Genomic DNA, 14,272 nt, shown 5'->3' on the forward strand with positions numbered 1-14,272 from the left:
TGAAGCTGCCGTTCGGTACTACCAATGCAATACAAAAACCAACTAGATTTACAGTACCAGTCAAAAGTTTGGACACACCTACTCATTCAAGGGTTTATCTTTATTTTTTACATTGTAGAATAATAGTGAAGACATCAAAACTATGAAATAACACACATGGAATCATGTAGTAACCAAAAAAGTGATTGTTCAAAGTAGCCACCCTTTGCCTTGATGACAGCTTTACACACTCTTGACATTCTCTCAACCAGCTTCATGAGGTAGTCACCTGGATTGCTTTTCCATCATCCTTGAAGGAGTTCCCACATATGCTGAGCACTTGTTGGCTGCTTTTCCTTCACTCTGCGGTTCAACTCATCCTAAACCATCTCAATTGGGTTGAGGTCGGGTGATTGTGGAGGCCAGGTCATCTGATGCAGCGCTCCATCACTCTCCTTCTTGGTCAAATTGCCCTTACAAAGCCTGGAGGCTTTGTTTTGGGTTATTGTCCTGTTGAAAAACATATGATAGTCCCACTAAGCGCAAACCAGATGGGATGGCGTATCGCTGCAGAATGCTGTGGTAACCATGCTGGTACAAGTATGCCATGAATTCTAACTAAGTCACAGACAGTGTTACCAGCAAAGCACTCCCATACCATCACACCTCCTCCTCCATGCTTCACGGTGGGAACCACACATGGTGAGATCATCCGTTCATCTACTCTGCGTCTCACAAAGACACGGCGGTTGGAACCAAAAATCTCAAATTTGGACTCATCAAACCAAAGGACAGATTTCCTCCGGTCTAATGTCCATTGCTCATGTTTCTTGTCCCAAGCAAGTCTCTTCTTCTTATTGGTGTCCTTCAGTAGTGGTTTCTTTGCAGCAATTCGACCATGAAGGCCCGATTCACGCAGCCTCCTCTGAACAGTTGATGTTGAGATGTGTCTGTTACTTGAACTCTGTGAAGCATTTATTTGGGCTGCAATCTGAGGTGCAGTTAATTGCCGATTTCTGAGGCTGGTAACTCTAATGAACTTATCCTCTGCAGCAGAGGTAACTCTGGGTCTTCCATTCCCTTGGCGGTCCTCATGGGAGCCAGTTTCATCATAGCACTAGATGGTTTCTGCGACTGCACTTGAAGAAACCTTCAAAGTTCTTGAAATGTTCCGTTTTGACTGACCTTCATGTCCTAAAGTAATGATGGACTGTCGTTTCTCTTTGCTTATTTGAGCTTGGTATTTTAACAAATTGGGCTATCTTCTGTATACCAACCCTTCTTTGTCACAACACAACTGATTGGCTCAAACACATTAAGAAGGAAAGAACTTCCACAAATTGATTACTACATGATTCCATATGTGTTATTCCATAGTTTTGATGTTTTCACTATTATTCTACAACATAGAAAATAGTAAAAAAAATAAAGAAAACCCCTGGAATGAGTATCTGTGTCTAAACTTTTGGCTGGTACTGTCACGTTCCGGACCTATTTATGTTAGTTGTTATGTGTGTTTTGGTCAGGACGTGAGGTTGGGTGGGCATTCTATGTTTTCTGTTTCTGTGTTGGTTTTGGGTTACCTGGTATGGCTCTTAATTAGAGGCAGGTGTTTGGCGTTCCTCTAATTAAGAGTCATATTTAGGTAGGCGTTGTCACAGTGTTCGTTGTGGGTGATTGTCTTCCGTGTCAGTATGTATGTTCGTGCCACACGGGACTGTAGCGTTTGTTTGTTTCGTTTCGTTTCGACGTCGTCTGTTTCCTGTACGTGAGTTTATGTTTAGTTATGTAAGTTTATGTTCAGGTTTCGTTCTACGTCGTTTTCTTATTTTGTAAGTTTGTTAAAGTGTTTGTTTTCATGTTGCCATCTTCATCGTTGTTATAAATAAAAAGATGGCTTATTTCCCGCAAGCTGCGTTTTGGTCGGAAGATCCTTCTCTCCTCACCTCATCCGAGGATGAGGAGAGCACCAGGCGTTACAGAATCACCCACCACGCTAAGACCAAGCGGCAAGGGAAAAATAAACGGAGTAAGGGACAGGAGAGAAAGGAGCAATGGACATGGGATGATGTATTGGACGGAAAGGGTTGCTACACTTGGGAGGAGATCCTGGCTGGTAGGGATCGCCTCCCATGGGAACAGGTGGAGGCACTGAGGAGAGCAGAGGCTACCGGGGAGAGGAACCGGAGCTATGAGGGAACGCGTCTGGCACGGAAGCCAAAAAAGCCCGTAAGTAATTCCCAAAAATTTCTTGGGGGGGGGGCTAGGAGGTAGTGGGCCAAGGGCAGGTAGGAGACCTGCGCCCACTTCCCAGGCTTACCGTGGAGAGCGGGAGTACGGGCAGGCGCCGTGTTACGCAGTAGAGCGCACGGTGTCTCCTGTACGAGTGCATAGCCCAGTGCGGGTTATTCCACCTCCCCGCACTGGGAGGGCTAGATTGGGTATTGAGCCAGGTGTCATGAGGCCGGCTCAACGCGTCTGGTCTCCAGTGCGTCTCCTCGGGCCGGCATACATGGCACCTGCCTTACGCATGGTTTCTCCGGTTCGCCTACATAGCCCGGTGCGGGTTATTCCACCTCCCCGCACTGGTCGGGCAACCGGGAGTATTCAACCAGGTAAGGTTGGGCAGGCTCAATGCTCAAGAGTGCCAGTACGCCTCCACGGTCCGGTATTTCCGGCACCACCTCCCCGCCCCAGCCTAGTACCTACAGTGTCTACACTACGCACTAGGCTACCAGTGCGTATCCAAAGCCCTGTTCCTCCTCCACGCACTCTCCCTGTAGTGCGTGTATCTAGCCCGGTGCCTCCAGTTCCGGCCCCACGCACTAAGCTACCAGTGCGTCTCCAGAGCCCTGTACAAACTGTATCTTCTCCCCCTACTAATCCTGATGTGCTTGTCCTCAGCCCGGCGTCACCAGTGCCGGTACCACGCATCAGTTATAGAGTGGGCTTTGAGAATACAGTGTGCCCTGTCCCTGCTCCCCGCACTAGTAGGAAGGTGCTTATCCTTAGCCCGGTGCCTCCAGTTCCGGCACCACGCACCAGGTCTACAGTGCACCGTATCCGGCCAGAGCCATCCGTCTCCCCAGCGCCATCTGAGCCATCCGTCTCCCCAGCGCCATCTGAGCCATCCGTCTCCCCAGCGCCATCTGAGCCATCCGTCTCCCCAGCGCCATCTGAGCCATCCGTCTCCCCAGCGCCGTCTGAGCCATCCGTCTGTCAGAGAGCCATGAGCAGCCAGAACTGTCAGAGCGCCATGAGCAGCCAGAGCCGTCAGAGCGCCATGAGCAGCCAGAGCCGTCAGAGCGCCAGGAGCGTCGAGAGCCGTCAGCCTGCCATGAGCGTCGAGAGCCGTCAGCCTGCCATGAGCGTCGAGAGCCGTCAGCCTGCCATGAGCGTCGAGAGCCGTCAGCCTGCCATGAGCGTCGAGAGCCGTCAGCCTGCCATGAGCGTCGAGAGCCGTCAGCCTGCCATGAGCGTCGAGAGCCGTCAGCCTGCCATGAGCGTCGAGAGCCGCCAGCGAGCCATGAGCAGCCAGAGCCGTCAGAGAGCCATGAGCAGCCAGAGCCGTCAGAGAGCCATGAGCAGCCAGAGCCGTCAGAGAGCCATGAGCAGCCAGAGCCGTCAGAGCGCCATGAGCAGCCAGAGCCGTCAGAGCGCCATGAGCAGCCAGAGCCGTCAGAGCGCCATGAGCAGCCAGAGCCGTCAGAGCGCCATGAGCGTCGAGAGCCGTCAGCCTGCCATGAGCGTCGAGAGCCGTCAGCCTGCCATGAGCGTCGAGAGCCGTCAGCCTGCCATGAGCGTCGAGAGCCGTCAGCCTGCCATGAGCGTCGAGAGCCGTCAGCCTGCCATGAGCGTCGAGAGCCGTCAGCCTGCCATGAGCGTCGAGAGCCGTCAGCCAGCCATGAGCGTCGAGATTCGTCAGTCAGCCATGAGCTGCCCTTCAGCCTGAAAAGGCTAGATACCCAGAACTGCCCATCAGTCCAGAGCTGTCTCTCTGTCCGGAGCTGCCTTTCAGTCCGGAGTTGCCCCTCTATCCTGATCTCCCTCTCTATCTTCATCTACCTCTATATTCTTATCTATCCCTCTGTCTTGATTTATCTCTCTGTCCCGGTGTTGTCCTTATTAGGTAGGTTATTAAGAGGATTTTGTGGGGGAAAAAAGAGGGTGGACATTCTTGGAGGGAGGAAGCTAGGATGGATTATGGTGGGGTGGGAACCGCGCCCGGAGCCTGAGCCACCACCGTGGTTAGATGCCCACCCAGACCCTCCCCTAGACTTTGTGCTGGTGCGTCCGGAGTTCGCACCTTGTGGGGGGGGTAATGTCACGTTCCGGACCTATTTATGTTAGTTGTTATGTGTGTTTTGGTCAGGACGTGAGGTTGGGTGGGCATTCTATGTTTTCTGTTTCTGTGTTGGTTTTGGGTTACCTGGTATGGCTCTTAATTAGAGGCAGGTGTTTGGCGTTCCTCTAATTAAGAGTCATATTTAGGTAGGCGTTGTCACAGTGTTCGTTGTGGGTGATTGTCTTCCGTGTCAGTATGTATGTTCGTGCCACACGGGACTGTAGCGTTTGTTTGTTTCATTTCGTTTCGACGTCGTCTGTTTCCTGTACGTGAGTTTATCTTTAGTTATGTAAGTTTATGTTCAGGTTTCGTTCTACGTCGTTTTCTTATTTTGTAAGTTTGTTAAAGTGTTTGTTTTCATGTTGCCATCTTCATCGTTGTTATAAATAAAAAGATGGCTTATTTCCCGCAAGCTGCGTTTTGGTCGGAAGATCCTTCTCTCCTCACCTCATCCGAGGATGAGGAGAGCACCAGGCGTTACAGGTACTGTATATTATCCACGTCAAAAAAATTAAATATCCAGGGATTGTACGTTCGAACGGAGGGTAGAACGGAGGGTGAAGGTGTAGTTTCATCAGGGTACCCACACGTCAGCCTCTCTTACGTCGTCTCTTCCATTTCCGAGTTTAGGGGACTGGGGCCTTGTCTGGGGTGAGCAGTATGTCCAGTTAACAAAGAGACACACCCCTGCCCTCTTTCTTGACGCTGTCATGCGGTCTTGAAGATGCATAAGAAACAGCTAGATGTATATTTCCTTGTTCAGCCACGACTCCGAGGAACATAGGATATTCCATTTCTTCAGGTCCCGTTGATAGAATAGTCTCGGACAGAGGGTAGAGGCAGATCATTTATTTTCCAATGTAGTTAAGTCAGGGTGCCCGCACGTTGGCATCTTAAGCAGACTCTTCAGAGTCTCTGGAATTTGTCCGGGGTGAGCAGTATGTCCTGCGCCGCCGAAACGTTGAAGTAGAATCTTCATCCAAATCCAGGTTAGTGGTCTCTGTTCTGATGTTCAGAAGCTTTTTTCAGTCATAGGAAACGATGGTGGAAACATTATGCACAAAAGTTTATCGGCACAAATAAACGCACAAAATTGCAGAATTGGCCAGGAGCCCGTAAAACAACAGCTATCCATTGCAGCTCAATTATTTTCAAGGACAAGAGAAGCTAAGAATCTAGATTCTAGAACATACTAGAAAGAAGGGAAGAGTCCCTTGAGTTAAATTAACCTCCCAGTATGTCAAGCTACTTTAGTATAATGTAAGACAGAAAAAAACATATGACATACTAAAAATATGTCAAGACCTGCAGCACACAACCCTGAAAACACTCAGGGAATAGACAGAGAACAAATGGTGACGCAGGGGAAAGAGGTAGCCTTGTGGAGCGGGAGATCCAGAGATTCATCGAGAAAGAGGGAGAGAGAGGGAGAGAGAGGGAGAGAGAGGGGGGGGGGGGTGGCCTTGTGGAGAGGGAGATCCAGAGATTCATCGAGAAAGAGGGAGAGAGAGGGAGAGAGAGGGGGGGGGGTGGCCTTGTGGAGAGGGAGATCCAGAGATTCATCGAGAAAGAGGGAGAGAGAGGGAGAGAGAGGGAGAGAGAGGGGGGGGGGTGGCCTGGTGGAGGAGGGAGATCCAGAGATTCATCGAGAAAGAGGAGAGAGAGGGAGAGAGGGGGGGGTGGCCTGGTGGAGAGGGAGATCCAGAGATTCATCGAGAAAGAGGGAGAGAGAGGGAGAGAGAGGGGGGGGTGGCCTGGTGGAGAGGGAGATCCAGAGATTCATCGAGAGAGAGGGAAGAGAGGGAGAGAGGGGGGGGGTGGCCTGGTGGAGAGGGAGATCCAGAGATTCATCGAGAAAGAGGGAGAGAGAGGGAGAGAGAGAGGGGGGGTGGCCTGGTGGAGAGGGAGATCCAGAGATTCATCGAGAAAGAGGGAGAGAGAGGGAGAGAGGAGGGGGGGGGTGGCCTGGTGGAGAGGGAGATCCAGAGATTCATCGAGAGAGAGGGAGAGAGAGGGAGAGAGGGGGGGGGGTGGCCTGGTGGAGAGGGAGATCCAGAGATTCATCGAGAAAGAGGGAGAGAGAGGGAGAGAGAGGGGGGGTGGCCTGGTGGAGAGGGAGATCCAGAGATTCATCGAGAAAGAGGGAGAGAGAGGGAGAGAGAGGGGGGGGTGGCCTGGTGGAGAGGGAGATCCAGAGATTCATCGAGAAAGAGGGAGAGAGAGGGAGAGAGAGGGGGGGGGGTGGCCTGGTGGAGAGGGAGATCCAGAGATTCATCGAGAAAGAGGGAGAGAGAGGGAGAGAGAGGGAGAGAGAGGGAGAGAGAGGGGGGGGTGGCCTGGTGGAGAGGGAGATCCAGAGATTCATCGAGAAAGAGGGAGAGAGAGGGAGAGAGAGGGAGAGAGAGGGAGAGAGAGGGGGGGGGGTGGCCTGGTGGAGAGGGAGATCCAGAGATTCATCGAGAAAGAGGGAGAGAGAGGGAGAGAGAGGGAGAGAGAGGGGGGGGTGGCCTGGTGGAGAGGGAGATCCAGAGATTCATCGAGAAAAAGGGAGAGAGAGGGAGAGAGAGGGAGAGAGAGGGAGAGAGAGGGAGAGAGAGGGGGAGAGAGGGGGGGGGGGGGGGGGGGGCCTGGTGGAGAGGGAGAGATCCAGACCCAGATGTATGTGCAGGCTAGGGGGCTGAGAGAGGGAGAAGGCTGCCTGGGGGAGTTCTCAGCTGAGGTAGCCTATAGAGCACTGGAGAGGAGGAGCAGAGGAGAGGAGGAGAAGAGGAGAGGAGGAGAGAGGGAGAGGATGAGAAGAGGAGAGGAGGGGAGGAGGAGAAGAGGAGAGGAGGGGAGGAGGAGAAGAGGAGAGGAGGAGAGAGGGAGAGGAGGGAGAAAAAGACAACGTCGTGACTCGTATAGGAATTACGTCACCGGTTGGAAAATAATGAAGGAGCAGACGAGGAGGAGAGGGGAGGAGGAGAGGAGCATTGTGTGGGTAGAATGAACACTGGAGGCAGGTACCACTGTGTGTGGGTGATAAAGAGTGCGTGGGACTACTGAGAGAGAGACAGAGAGAGAGAGAGGGGGGGGGAGGAGAAGAGAGATGGAGAGGGAGAGAGAAAGAGAGAGAGAGTGTGGGAGTAAGAGTTGGTAGGTGAGGATGGTGGGGTACAAAAATCATGACTTTGTATGTGCTCCTGTGTGTGTGTGACTGTGTATGGGTGTGTGAGTGTGTGCTTGTGTGTGTACATACATCGCTGGTGTGTCTTGAGATTATATTCTACATACTCAGTGCTGTATTCAGAATACACAGGTAGAACTAGACAAATGAAAAACAGAAGTGGAAAGTCACTAAAACGGTACCCCTGCCCTCCACTTTATCTCTCTCTCTCTCTCTCTCTCTCTCTCTCTCTCTCTCAATTCAATTCAATTCAATTCAATTGACTTTATTGACATGGTAGGTTCTCTCTCTCTGTCTGTCTCTCTCTCTGTCTCTCTCTCTGTCTATCTCTCTCTCTTTCTGTCTCTCTCTCGCTCTCTCTCTCTGTCTGTCTCTCTCTCTCTCTCTCTCTCCCTCCCTTTCTCTCTCTCTCTCTCTTCTCTCTCTCTCTCTTTCTCTCTTCTCTCTCTCTCTCTTTCTCTCTCTCTCTCTCAGTTGTTAATCAAGCTCATAGAGGCCCTCCAACACTAAAACCAAAAGATCACTATCGGGGCGCTTTAAAAAGCAAGCCTGGAGATAATGTCCGAGATCTGTCAGGCCTGAGGCTGAGAGAAGTAGCCTGACAGGAGAGAAGTAACCTGACAGGAGAAAAGTGTCAGGCCTGAGGCTGAGAGAAGTAGCCTGACAGGAGAGAAGTAGACCGACAGGAGAGAAGTAGCCTGACAGGAGAGAAGTGTCAGGCCTGAGGCTGAGAGAAGTAGCCTGACAGGAGAGAAGTGTCAGGCCTGAGGCTGAGAGAAGTAGCCTGACAGGAGAGAAGTGTCAGGCCTGAGGCTGAGAGAAGTAACCTGATAGGAGAGAAGTAGACCAACAGGAGAGAAGGAGCCTGACAGGAGAGAAGTAGCCTGACAGGAGAGAAGTGTCAGGCCTGAGGCTGAGAGAAGTAGCCTGACAGGAGAGAAGTAGCCTGACAGGAGAGAAGTGTCAGGCCTGAGGCTGAGAGAAGTAGCCTGACAGGAGAGAAGTAGCCTGACAGGAGAGAAGTGTCAGGCCTGAGGCTGAGAGAAGTAGCCTGACAGGAGAGAAGTAGCCTGATAGGAGAGGAGTGTCAGGCCTGAGGCTGAGAGAAGTAGCCTGACAGTCAGTCTGGTTTAGCCAGGCAAGAAGAGCAGTCCCAGGAGCTGAGATAACAGAAGAACCACTGACCTGAGTCAAGATGCATCTTCCTCCTCTAATTGACACCGGGCCCTCTGTTTGAGATAGAGTTCCCCTTAGCATTACTAATTAAAGGTGAAGATGTATTTACACTCTAGTTAACATCTGACTTGACTTGATATTCCTTTTAGCTAGTGGAGCTAAGAGACAAAACAGTGCATCTCCGTCAAACCCTGTTCTGGGTTCTGAGTCTGCATCCAAAGTAGAGGGTCAAACCGGTGGTGTGAGGAGAATGATACAACCCACGTTAAACTCTACAGGCCCCAGTTCAGTTAAGCGACAACAACAACAAGACATGGAAGAACAGGAATCACCACTCGTCTGTATCTGATCCTTCCTGTGTTTTGTGTGTGTGTGTGTGTGTGTGTGCGTGCGTGCGTGCGTGCGTGTGTGTGTGTGTCCTCTCTGTGGTGTAGAGACACAGACCTCCAGTGAGACAGTGTCTTCACTGGCCCGTCTAACACACTGTGACTGCTCTCTACTACACAGAGAACAACAAAAGCCTTCCCGGCATTCCTCTCATAATGTATAATTAAGCAATAAGTCCCGAGGGGGTGTGTGGTATATGGCCAATATACCACGGCTAAGCGCTGTTCTTATGCATTACGCAACTCGGAGCGCCTGGACACAGCCCTTAGCCGTGGTATATTGGCCATATATCACAAACCTCTGAGGTGCCTTATTGCTATTATAAACTGGTTACCAACTTAGTTAGAGCTGTAAAAATAAATGTTTTGTCATACCCGTGGGATACAGTCTGATATACCATGGCTTTCAGCCAATCAGCATTCAGGGCTCGAACCACCCAGTTTATAGTAAATACTATATCACTGTTATCGTGCTGCTCTACTCCGTTTCATGTGACAGTTGAAGAGAGTCGTTGCACATTTACAATACATGTATATTTGAGTTGTTTAGCAGACGCTCTCATGCAGAGTGACTCAAATCAGTAGTACGCATGAAGCTTCGGGCTGCATACCAGCAGTCTGACACGGCCTCTTTAGGTCAAATACGTTTCAAAAGAGAATGGGTTTTCGTTGTGTGGTTTCATTATTTCTCATAACAGTCCACATACGCTTTACAGATCCTACAGCTTCTGATAAACGTTACAACTGAAAAAACATGACTATTTACAGTAGCCTAACATCATATCAAATCAAATGAATCACATCAAATCAAATGAATCACATCAAATCAAATGAATCACATCAAATCAAATGAATCACATCAAATCAAATGAATCACATCAAATCAAATCAAATGAATCACATCATATCAAATCAAATTAATCACATCAAATCAAATTAATCACATTGAATCAAATCAAATCAAATGAATCACATCACATCAAATTAAATGAATCACATCAAAACAAATGAATCACATCGAATCACATCAAATCAAATGAATCACATCAAATCAAATGAATTATATTGATTCACATCAAATCAAATGAATCACATCGAATCAAATGAATCACATCAAATCAAATGAATCATATTGAATCACATCAAATCAAATGAATCACATCAAATCAAATGAATCACATCAAATGAATCACATCAAATCAAACGAATCACATCAAATCAAATGAATCACATCAAATCAAATGAATCACATCATATCCAATGAATCACATCAAATCAAATGAATCATATCGAATCACATCAAATCCAATGAATCACATCAAATCAAATGAATCATATCGAATCACATCAAATCAAATTAATCACATCAAATCAAATTAATCACATCAAATCCCAGTCATTGTCCATTCACTTGTAAATACTGACAATATACACTTCTGTAACATGCTATACTATTACCTGTCCATTCAAACGTGATGCTGTAACAACACATTGCATCAAATCACAGTCATAGTTAATAATTGACCATTCACTTCTACTAATGGCCATGCTATCCCCAGTTTAAAACCCCTGGCCATGTTATCCCCAGTTTACAACCCTGGCCTTGCTATCCCCTATATTCCCATCCATTCATACCTGATGCTGTGATTTCTCCATTAAATCTCCTGTATTCCCATAGCACACAGTAACTTCCACTCTGTCCAATCTCCACTCTGTCCAATCTCCACTCTGTCCAAACTCCACTCTGCAGTCTCTCCACTCTGCAGTCCTGAAGCCTGACAACTCAGAGATGGAATATAGCTCTCTTTTATCTGACACAAGAAGAACAGACTATCTCTCTCCTCCTCCTCTTCCCTCTCCTCAAACCACCTGATCACTTGTCCTTTCTCCTCCTCCTCCTCCTCAGTTCAACAGTTCGTCCCTGTCTACTGAACTTTCTCTGTGTTCCTCTGAGTCTACACTTACCACTGACCTATACAAACAAAGCAAGTATCATATCATTTGATCATATCTGCTCTTTGGCCTAGTGCTGTTAAAATAGGTTATATACACACACACACACACACACACACACACACACACACACACACACACACACACACACACACACACACACACACACACACACACACACACACACACACACACACACACACACACACACACACACACATACATGGAAACACACACACACGTAAACACACACACGTAAAGTAATGCAAGGGGGAAAAATGCAGCCAATTTGGGAGTGGGTGTGGATGACCACACACCTTAGCAGTCATCTTAGCAGTAAACTCATACACAACAAACAGTTGCACACACTCACAGACAGACAGACAGACAGACAGACAGAGCCAGAGAGAGAGAGAGGGGGGGAGAGAGACAGAGGGGGGGAGAGAGAGAGAGAGAGAGAGACAGAGATAATAATGGGGGAGGAGAGAAAGAGTAGGCGAAAGGGTCAAAAAACTCCTCCACACGCCCACCTCAGCTGAAGGCAAAGACAAAACACACAGAGAGCTGAAAGTCAGCGCAGCAACAGGCAAGCATACACACACACACACACACACACACACACACACACACACACACACACACACACACACACACACACACACACACACACACACACACACACACACACACACACACACACACACACACACACACACACACACACACACACACACACACAGTCAGTACCTGGGGGGTAGTGGAGGGTCCCAGGTAGCTGAAGAGTCTGCCCTGTTCTCGGGAGCGTGGGAGAGAAAGATGCGGAGAGAAAAGAGGTCGAGAGAAAAGTCTCTCTCTCTCTCTCTCTCTTCCGCTCTCTCTCTCTCTCTCTCTCTCTATTCTCTCTCTCTCTATTCTCTCTCTCTCTCCCTCCCTCTCTCTCTCTCTCTATTCTCTCTCTCTCTCCCTCCCTCTCTCTCTCTCCCTCTCTCTCTCTCCCTCTCTCTCTCTCTCTCTCTCACTATTCTCTCTCTCTCTCTCTCTCTCTCTCTCCAGCTCTCTCTCTCTCTATTCTCTCTCTCTCTCTCCAGCTCTCTCTCTCTCTCTCTCTCTCTCTATTCTCTCTCTCTCTCTCTCTCTATTCTCTCTCTCTCTCTCTCTCTCTCTCCCTCCCTCTCTCTCTCTCTCTCTCTCTCTCTCTCTCTCTCTCTCTCTCTCTCTCTCTCTCTCCAATCAATTCAATTCAATTCAATTGACTTTATTGACATGGCAAGTTCATTATTACTTACAGTACATTGTCAAATCGAACATATCGAAAAAATTAAAAATGAAATATATATGTATATATATATACAAAAAATGTATATATTTATATATAAATAAATGGTGGGACCAACAGCAATAATAATGGTAGTAGTGGACATGGGATTACCATTAACAACAACTACAACAACAATATTATAATCAGAACAACAATACATCTCTCTATCTGTGTGTCTCTCTCTCTGTGTGTCTCTCTCTCTGTCTCTCCTTCCCTTTTTCTACAACTGACTCTGGACAAGTGCTGTGTGTGACCAAGTTCTCAAAGCTTTTCTCCCTCTTGCTCTCTCCTGCTCAAGCACACACTCCCTTACACGGACGTACTCACACACACATCCCCTCTGCCAAATGTATTTACCTTTAGTGACGGTGGGTGCAATTGTGCTCTGTGTCTGTGTGGCTCTGGAGGCTGGCAGCAACCTCTGTAGATTACTGATCATTTCCCCTTCATTGTTCCTTTCCCCTCCCCTGGGCTCTCTCTCTCTCTCTCTCTCTCTCTCTCTCTCTCTCTCCAGTGTTCACCGCTAATGAACGGCTCTCAATCTAAAAACAGTGTCTTACGTATCCGCCCTCCTGTCACCCCCCCGCTCCAGTCTTCTCTTTCTTCTTCCCTCCTTTATTCATCTCTCTCTCTTTCCCTCTTTCTCACATCTGGTAGTTTATCTACGCAACAAGCCAGAAATGCATTGTGCCGTGAGACAGAGTCAGAATACATGACTTTAGAGGACTAGACAAGAGTCTCTTTCCCTCGCTGGCCTCCCCCTTCCTCCCCCTCCCTCCCTCCCCAGAGGACGTTCATACCACGACACTGTCACAAAGCAGGAAGTGCTTACACAAGAATCAAGTAGCATGTTTTAATCTGAATGATAAATTGTTTTCCTATATTTGGACAGCACAGAAAAAACCAACTCATGCATGTGATGTGACGAAACTGACTGTAAATACCGTAGAGTGCATATAAATATTTTGGTAAGTGACGGTGGGTGCAATTGTGCTCTGCGTCTGTGTGTGACAGAAAGAGCGAAAGAGAGAGAGAGGGAGAGAATAACAACATCCAGAGTCAGTAAGATAAGAAGAACAACAACAGACAGAGATTGATGTCTCTTAGTGAACCAGTTTCATCAATTTCCTGAAATATCTGTGATACCATCAGATGAGGAACTGGTGACCTAATGTTGCCCACATACAAAAACAGGAAAGGAACAATCACATGTAGAGTTCTGAGAGGAAGTGATGCGCGTTGTTCACAGCGGCAGTCAAATCAAATCAAATCAAAGTTTATTTGTCACGTGCGCTGAATACAACAGGTGTAGACCTTACAGTGAAATGCTGAATACAACAGGTGCAGACCTGACAGTGAAATGCTGAATACAACCGGTGTAGACCTGACAGTGAAATGCTGAATACAACAGGTGTAGACCTCACAGTGAAATGCTGAATACAACAGGTGTAGACCTGACAGTGAAATGCTGAATACAACAGGTGTAGACCTCACAGTGAAATGCTGAATACAACAGGTGTAGACCTGACAGTGAAATGCTGAATACAACAGGTGTAGACCTCACAGTGAAATGCTGAATACAACAGGTGTAGACCTTGCAGTGAAATGCTGAATACAACCGGTGTAGACCTGACAGTGAAATGCTGAATACAACAGGTGTAGACCTTACAGTGAAATGCTGAATACAACAGGTGTAGGTAGACCTTACAGTGAAATGCTGAATACAACAGGTGCAGACCTGACAGTGAAATGCTGAATACAACCGGTGTAGACCTGACAGTGAAATGCTGAATACAACAGGTGTAGACCTCACAGTGAAATGCTGAATACAACAGGTGTAGACCTGACAGTGAAATGCTGAATACAACCGGTGTAGACCTGACAGTGAAATATGCTGAATACAACAGGTGTAGACCTCACAGTGAAATGCTGAATACAACAGGTGTAGA

The 14,272-nt window shown here is 48.2% G+C and overlaps 1 protein-coding gene across 6 annotated transcripts in view; it reads right to left on the reverse strand.

Moving 5' to 3' along the window:
• Window positions 1-13,051, reverse strand: part of LOC129861988 (coiled-coil domain-containing protein 136-like) — a 50,349-nt gene extending 37,298 nt beyond the window's left edge. The window contains exons 1-2 of one of the 6 annotated variants that reach the window (XM_055933246.1): window positions 10,688-10,909; window positions 10,511-10,530 (exon numbers count right to left, since the gene is read on the reverse strand). Coding sequence is in view for 2 of the 6 variants with exons in the window: in XM_055933243.1 (XP_055789218.1) it covers window positions 12,681-12,762 (82 nt within the window). In the remaining 4 variants the exon portion in view is untranslated. Of the gene's footprint in view, window positions 1-10,510; window positions 10,531-10,687; window positions 10,910-11,752; window positions 11,859-12,680 lie in introns of those variants that run through there. The other 5 variants (XR_008760694.1, XM_055933243.1, XM_055933242.1 and 2 more) reach the window with 5 other exon arrangements.
• Window positions 13,052-14,272: the final 1,221 nt, after the last annotated feature.

Source organism: Salvelinus fontinalis, chromosome 9 (genome assembly GCF_029448725.1).
Source record: "Salvelinus fontinalis isolate EN_2023a chromosome 9, ASM2944872v1, whole genome shotgun sequence".
NCBI lineage: Eukaryota > Metazoa > Chordata > Actinopteri > Salmoniformes > Salmonidae > Salvelinus > Salvelinus fontinalis.